General features: G+C 36.0%; 1 protein-coding gene across 10 annotated transcripts; it reads left to right on the forward strand.

The window, feature by feature from the left end:
- Positions 1–416: 416 nt before the first annotated feature.
- Positions 417–7,654, forward strand: LOC107838920. 10 transcript variants are annotated; one of them, XM_047395716.1, is made up of 4 exons: positions 420–807; positions 3,861–3,973; positions 5,471–5,559; positions 7,013–7,654. In XM_047395716.1, exons 1-3 carry the CDS (start codon positions 651–653, stop codon positions 5,549–5,551), a joined length of 351 nt encoding a protein of 116 aa, XP_047251672.1. In that variant the 5' UTR covers positions 420–650; the 3' UTR covers positions 5,552–5,559; positions 7,013–7,654. The 10 variants fall into 10 exon arrangements, with proteins under 10 accessions (XP_016537686.1, XP_047251672.1, XP_047251670.1 ...); XM_047395714.1 differs by lacking the exon at positions 7,013–7,654 and adding an exon at positions 5,742–6,284; XM_047395715.1 differs by lacking the exon at positions 7,013–7,654 and adding an exon at positions 5,985–6,284.
- Positions 7,655–8,330: the final 676 nt, after the last annotated feature.

Genomic DNA, 8,330 nt, shown 5'->3' on the forward strand with positions numbered 1-8,330 from the left:
TCTCGCGGTAGATTATTTTTCTGGGTTGAGTAGCGTCATTATCCATTGTCTTACGTCTTCCATATCTGCTTGTCGTAGCTCTTTCGAATTTGAATATATCATTTGATGATCTCTTGAATAGTAGCTCCATATTGGGTTTCCGTTCATAAAATTATTTGCTAGTTCTTGAATGATCGTAGCTAGTCCAATAAGTCTTTTATTTGCATAAAAATCTGGTATCTCGATCCTAGGTATCTCCGATTGTTGTAAAATATCTTCTGGTATAATCATATCTCTTGTTAGTCCTATCTTTACAACTTGTATAACTGGTTTTATTTCGTCATATAATACTCAGCTTATCATTTATTTTTGAGTTTTTTTTTTCCCCTCGATTTTCATAACTACATTAAAGAAGATTAAATCTAAATTAACAGTGATAAATCCCACATTAAAAATTATATACTTTCTAATAAAAACGGCTGAAACTCGAAACCTGTATACTGAAAAGTTTTATATTGAGAATAAAATACTATCTAGCCAAGGCTGCAAAAATTCAAAATATGTAATTGAGGAAGAACGTACTCACTCCACCACAATCCACCTCAAAGTTAAATATTCCCTACTATTCAGTTTCACGAGTCGCCAAATTCAACCAGTTTTACAATTCAAGAATGGTTGAAACTCAAAACCAGTCATCTCCTTCTTGTGATCCCCCAGAGCCACAGCCACAGCCACAGGCACAGCCTTTAAGTGACGATCCGGTGGTTCCTCCAACACCATCAGATCCAACAACCCCACATACTCAAACTGGGTTCAATCCCAGTAGAAGTAAGTGTAAGATTTGGTGATTCTAATTTCTTGCCGTATATGCTTCCTACTGCTTTCCTATTAGTAGTCGTTTTTCCTTTTCATTATTACTTCGATTTGCTCGGGAGGTGTATCGAAAACAGCCTCTGTGCCTCACCTCTTCCCTCTCCCACTTTGTGGGAATACACTTGGTATGTTGTTGTTGTTAATTTAATTGTGCTAAAATGGGTCTGTAGAAATTGATTTAGCGGATCTTTAAGTCAACCCAATTCAGTATTTTTTTATGAATTTTGCCTTACATATATTTCTGCCTGTCTGTAGAATTTTACCCTTTTTTCTTTCTTTTCTTTTGTCTCTATAGGAACTTCTACTTATATGAAATTTCCTATAAATTATTTGGCATATGAATGAACCAGCGGGTCAAATAAAGTGAAGAATAGAAAGGTTTTATTGAATAGTCAGTTTGGGGTTGAGAGTATATTCTTGATTTTGAACTACCTTTGATATGTATTGTTTAGGATTTCATGTCTATTAACCATAGGGATGAAGAAGGGAAGCCTTGGAATAATTGGTAAAGTTGCTGGAGGTCACGGGTTCAATTTGTGGAAACAACCTCTTGCAAAAATGTAAGGTAAGGTTGCGTGCAATAGATCCTTGTAGTTCGTCCCTTCCCTAGACCCCGCGTGTAGTGGGAGCTTTAATGCAGTAGGCTGCCCTTTCTAGCCTTTTCTCAGATTTAGTTTGAAAAGTTTCTGATTCGATGATGGTGAGAAAAGGGATGTATTTGGTAAGATCTTATGTTTGATTACATCCTCATGTTTGCCAGAATTATGCATAGAGTACTTGCTAATTACTGTCATCAAAATTTTCCTGTTATTTAAGGACTATTATTTAGATGTTCTGTTTATTGATATTGGAAATGGAATTTTTAGCTTCAGTTCGAAAATTACGTAATTGGTGTACTAGGATTTGATTTTCCTTCTGAATTTTTGGCTATGAAGAAACATGTTTAATCTTATGGTCTCCAGAAGTATGACGTCTTTTTTTATTCGGAAAGGGGGCCTAATATACCCTTCAAGTAGTGAAAATGGTTCTAAAATACCCTATATCCACCTTTCAGGTTGAAAATACCCTTCCATCCACCTATGTGGCTCTAGAATACCCTTCCCCTTAACAAAATTTTTTAAAAAAAATGATTAATATTTTTGTTTACTACGTGGCAGTTTCTTGTTGGTTAGAATTTAATTAATTAAAAATTTAATAATTCTAAACCCAACCCACTTCAAATAACCCGACCCAACCCAACCCATTTGGTTTTCTACTGGTGAAGTCGCCAGTAGAGCCGCCGGACGCAACCGGAGGACCTCTTCCGAAACTTCTACTTCCACTTCCGATAAAGAAGCTATTCGTGCCGGAAGCTTCGCAATTTTGCGCTTGGAACACGTCCAGTGGACAGCTTCTGTTTTCGCCTTTCGCTAGTGTTATGCCACCGCCGTTGCCCGTGGTGGCGGGTAATAGGTGTAGTCTGGATGAACTTGTTCATTGTTAGTATCAAGAACTGGTTCGGATTTTATGATTTAGAATAAGGTAAAACTAAGGAGACAAGAAAGTAACAAAATCCCATATATCTTCATTTTGATCACTAATATGAACAAATGCTATTTGGGGTTAATTGTTACTATATTTATAGAGAGGTTGACATTAATTGATTACTAGAAAGATTAATCGTAAACTTCTACCTTCTTTATATATGATTATAATATATGTGAACATAGAGTCCCTCTTCACATTGGTTGGCTTTTCATTTTCCTTGTTTTCGCTTCCAAGTGTAGGCTTCTCTTTGGCCAACTGAAAATGGTGATTTTCTCTAATGGATTAACTAATTGTGAGTTTAGTATCTTGAACAATTATCTTCCTGAGATAAGACGGTGGTTATCTGCAATAGATAATTTAATTATCAGGTTGTCTCTTTAACACTTATCTTCCAACGAAATACAACAACATACCCAGTATAGCCCCACAAGGTGGGGTTTGGGGAGCATACAGTGTACACAGACCTTACGCCTACCTCACGAAGGTAGCGAGGTTGTTTTCGAAAGAAGCCCCCTTGGTATTAGGTAACGCATATCAAAGAACATACTGTAGAAGAGAAATATAACATATACTAGAGGAAGCATCGTAACTGGTAAAGTTGTTGCCATGTAACCAGGAGGTGAGGCCGCGTACAATATACCCTAGCGTCCAGCCTTTCCCCGGACCCCGCGCATAGCGGGAGCTTTAGTGCACTTGGCTGCCCTTTTAGTCAGTTTGGGGTGGAGAGTAGTTTCTTGATTTTGAGCTACCATTCATATGTAATGTTTAGGATTTAATATTTGTTAACACTGGAAATGAAATTTCTCAGATATATTTTGAAAGAAATTTGATTTAATGATGGTGAGCAAAGGGATATAATTGGTAAGATCTTATGTCTGTTTGCATCCTCATCTTTGCCAAAATTATTCTTTAGTACTTGCTAATTGTTTCATGGTAATGTCATTAGGAACCACATGTCTTCAAAATTTTCTCGTTATTCAAGGACTATTGCTTAGAATGTTCTTTTTGTTGATATTGGTTATTCTTTTTGGTTCCCATTGTTGTATGTCACTGGGGTTGTGGGCTTCTCTTTGGCCAATTTGCAGTGGTGATTTTCTCTAATAAGGTTAATTAATTGAGTTTACTATCTTGAACTATCGTCTTCCAATGAGATAAGACTCTGGTTGTTTGTAGTAGATAATTTGTTATCAGTTTGTCTCTTGAACACTTATCTTCCAATGGAATGACAGACTAAATAATATCACCTCCAAAGAATTCGGTAACTGAGTATTTATTAATCGAATTACTTGTGTGCTCAAGATTTTAGTTTGTGTTAGCTTAGGATATTGTTTGCGCATAGCGGGAGCTTTAGTGCATCGGGCTGCCCTCCTTTTTTTTGGAATGAAGAAGTATTTGATCTTTTTGATCTAGCATGTGTTATTACTTCTTGATTATTACAGTTGTTTAATCTGACATGTGATGTTTCTTCTTGAGTATTACAGTGATTGGTATCATCAGAAGGAAGGCCATGATAAAAGACTTAGCTGGTATATACCATGCAGAGTGCCTTACATATTGTCGAGAACTTCTGGAACTTCAAAAAAAAGCGGAAGAGGTTAGCAATATCCTCCTGCAACTTTTGTATTCATTTCACTTTGAAGAAGGCCCCTGCTTTCACTTGTGTCTTGTGAAATTCATGCTTCAAGGAATAATTGAAACCTATTATTTTGTCCTTAATTGCTCTGATTTGATTGTCAATCTATGATGATAAGACTTGCAATTTCTGCTTTTTGTGAGATGGTTGCATTTGCTATCTAGAGTCCTGCAACGTTGCTCCTCGCTACAATTCTTCCCCTGTAGTCTTTATTTAATGATTGTCTAGCTCTTGTTTATAAATACATCACCGAGAACAAAAAGAATGATATATATATACACACACACACACGACCAAGTATATATCATCATTGGAAGAAAGAGAGGAATTACGGAATTGTGGTTGGAAATTTTAAGAGAAGGATATGACACATGTATATGTGGTGATGAGAATATGATGTTTGTAACCATCTGATAATACATGAGCTATAATTGAAAAAGATGTAGAACTGGAGGGGCTCGATAGGAAGCTCATGAGAAGATGCAAGCGTTTTATTCTGTGAGAAAAGGAGAGCTTTCCCTTTCAAAAGAAAATGCAGGTCATCCAGGTTATAGATTCTTTTTCTGGTAGAAGCAAGAGACTAGCTCCAACAGTCACTTAATAGCTCCAACAGTGTAACAGTTACTTGATAATTACCAAGTGACAAAGAACCAGTCATGAAGCGTTTCTATCTCCGCTAGGAAGAGTTTTCTATACATAATATTGACTGGAGGTTCAATATAATGGTTCAAAACTTTGAGTGTTGCTTGGAAATGATGAATGTCAGTTGAGTGAATTACAGAAAAAAACTAGTCAACAATTGATCTTTGTTGTGTGTGCTGTGGTCTCTTTAATCACACAGTTTTCCAAGTCTTTGTATGATTATTACAACAGGTTCTCCCGAGTCATGTCTAAGATGATATGATAAATAAGAAACTGCTTAACTCCTAAATAGAGTCTGTCTTTTGTTTCTGCTTAGCCCTTAGTTTTCTTACTTTGATGGCTGTTCATCTATCCCAATTATTCTCTAGACTCGTTGGTACTACCCTATTCCTTCTCTTCCTAAATTTTGGAGTGGAAATCCTGCTTCGCAATGCTTTCCTGACACCGTACTTCAAATTTCTAGCGTTTACATAATTTGCTGAAGTTTTTGAAGTTCTCATCAGAATCTAGTAGTGAAAAGCTGAATATGCAAAAAGTATGATGCCTACTGGCTCTTTTTTCCCCTTTCCCTATGATGCCTACTGGCTCTTTTTTCCCCTTTCCCTTTAGAATTACTTCAGAAAAATATGTGTTTTTTTGGGTAAAAGGAGATATTTTATTAATAACTAATAATATTCATTACATAACATTGGGGCAGCAGTGCCCAGGAGCAAACTATTAGAAAAATGTGTTAATTGCTTGTGTATTTGTTTTTCCTTTTTTCCTTTGATATATTTGTTATTATACTAACCCTTTGTCCCCTCTAAATGCTTGCAGTCATTAATTGAAATCAGAATTGCAGAAGCTTCAAGGAGAGAGACAATGAGACCCCCAAAACATATGAAGAAAGCCCGTTAGCACCTAATGTAAGACATGCTTGTGCTCTATTCTCTGCGTTCTTGAAAGATTCTCTCGCCCTTTTAACATTAACAACCTGGAAAGTGTCATTTCTGATTCCAGAAAGCTACAAATTTGTTAAATCTAATAGTTACAGCTCATTACAGAAGTAAGACGAATTGAAATCTGTTATTTCGCTTTTTGGGTAAAGAGATGTTGATGAAGCTGGGATCAATCATAGATGTCATAGAATCCTGTAAGCTGAGGAGGATATAGTTCTTTTTTTTTTCCCCATCTGCTGTAGCTTGTAAATGTGGTCTCAAGCAAGCTCTATCTTGGTGCTGGTGTTTATATTTAACAAAAGAAGTTTGGTAAATCTCATCTTTCTTTTTCTCAAATTGGATCAACTATCTTGATCTGTCTAAAAAGTTCACGCTATCTATCATCGATGCAGAGAATGCATTGTTGGATCTTTTGGTGATTCAGTTAGAAGCCATAGCTTAGTTCCTGATCCTGCAATGGACTCTATGCATGTACTACATACCGTGCTATGTGGATGGAACTGCCATGCAGAATCATCCTTTAATCGTATAGCTCAAAGTCACACAGCTACTCTATTGTGGACAGTAGACTTTGATGTTTGTACAGCTATATGAAGAATGTAACCTTTGTTACTGTATGAATGAAAAATTCGAAAAATAACATTAACTGGTAATGTTTTGCTATTAAACTTCTATAGCATATAGATTATTTCTATTGTTCTTTCGTTTTGCTTTAAGATTCTGATGTTCACAGACAGGAGCTAGGCCGAAACCTGGGGCGGTCTCTGCCTTCGTTACATGCGGCACACCAACTTGAAGTTTGATTAGAATCTCTTTTTACCTTCACAAAACTTCTCTCCCCCCCCTCGTGGTTTTGACTTGCTCTTAGATCTGGCTTCGTGAGACCTTTTCAGTCTAGACACACATTGCTAAGCACAAATGGGCGGAGCTTTCTCAATACAAGCTAACTAGTAGAAGAAAAGAGAAGAAAGGAGGGTCTTATAAGGGGAATCGCCCTATCTTTACATAAGCAATTTCTTGAATTGGAAAATAGTAGTTGGCTTCCATGGACTACTTTGAGTTTAGGGGGGCGACTTGTACTGCCGTTACTAATTGAAAAAATTACTTAAAACTACTAACCCAACTTTTTATTATTACAAAAAATCTCAAATTTCAAAAGTAATTATAAAAATCCCCCTTTTTGCAATTTCTCTATCCAAACTTCATATACATAACTCAATATTTCAATTTCTATGCTTAACGCTCCCACAGAAAGTGCTCAAAATCAAGAAACATCAATCAAGTTGTTTTCAAATTTTGAATTTACAAAAGAGGCTGCAAAGAACTTCAGCCTCTCTGCTACAAAATCCTAATTCTCAATTTTTTTTTTGCTTTATCATAATTATTAACAACCTAAGCCATCGCTGCTGAATTACTGCAGCCACTGTCGCTGCAGCTGCCACGGCAAGGTTCACTCCAATGCCAATGATAGTGATAGAAGGGCTTGATGAATCCACGATTCAGTCCGATCCAAAAGTGGTTCTTGGTGAAAGCAGGTGAATTTCAGGGATAAATGATATGATTCGCGCCATCTTCTTAGGTGAGTGCAGTGCGGGAGAAACACTGACATGCATACCTGAATGTGAACATTGCTTCCATGTTGAATATGTTGATAAATATTTGAAGATGAATGGCACTTGAGTTGTCTGCCGAAATTCTCTTCATTCGTGATCTTGTGCAGATGCTTTATAACTTCAGTGACTTTGAAGGAAGATACATCACGACCTTGTCTCTCCAAGGAAGAAAAAAAGAAGGAAGCTACATCACGATTCCGTCCCTCAAGGTCCAGTGCTTTGTGTCTGAATCTATTTTTTTTTTTTCGTATTTTTATACATAGCCATAAAGTATCAGTTGTTGTTACTTTAAACTTGATACATATCGTTACTATGCATAGGATTGAGTGTAATCGTTCGAGATATGTTGTTATTTCAATCCATATATATAACATTGTTATGTATATGGATGGATTACACAGTGAAGCTAGTCTGTTTTTCGAACTCTAATACATAGCGAGTTATGCATATGTATGACATTGTCAGTTGTATTAGGTTTGAGGGAAAAGTCATCGTTTTCACCCCAAACTATACACGTAAAGTCGAGGTCACACCTAAACTATAGCAGTGGCCTATTACACACCTAAACTATAAAAAAGTGAAACTATTACCTCCCCGCGACACCTATTCTAAGGCGCGTTTCTTACACTCGTTTTAGGCACGTCCAGCCTTTTGAATAACAAAAATAAACGGCTAAAAACATTAAAACTACAACACTTTTAATTTCCAATGGATCTATTGAACCCTAGTTCCTATTTAAGCTAATTTGGGACTCCAAACTAAGAACCCTAATTCCCAAATTTGTCTTTCAAAATCGAAATTGAAGATTATTTTATTTGAAGAATTGGTAACTAAATGTTAATAAAATTAATTTTTTTTTATTTTTCAATTGAAAAAATATTAATAAAATTAATTTTTTTTATTTATTCATTTTAATATATGGGTCCCACATTCTTCAATTGCTTCTTCTTCACCAAAATCACCATTACAACACCACCATTGACACCATCATCATCAAACTCAAATCTTTACAACAATAATTTTAAAAATCTACCATAGATTTCATTATTGGAGTCACAATACAATCATTAGTATCACAAACAATCACCATAAAACTCAACATCCACTACTAAAATTGCCATCGGA

The sequence above is a fragment of the Capsicum annuum genome, chromosome 8, assembly GCF_002878395.1.
Source record: "Capsicum annuum cultivar UCD-10X-F1 chromosome 8, UCD10Xv1.1, whole genome shotgun sequence".
Classification (NCBI taxonomy): Eukaryota; Viridiplantae; Streptophyta; class Magnoliopsida; order Solanales; family Solanaceae; genus Capsicum; species Capsicum annuum.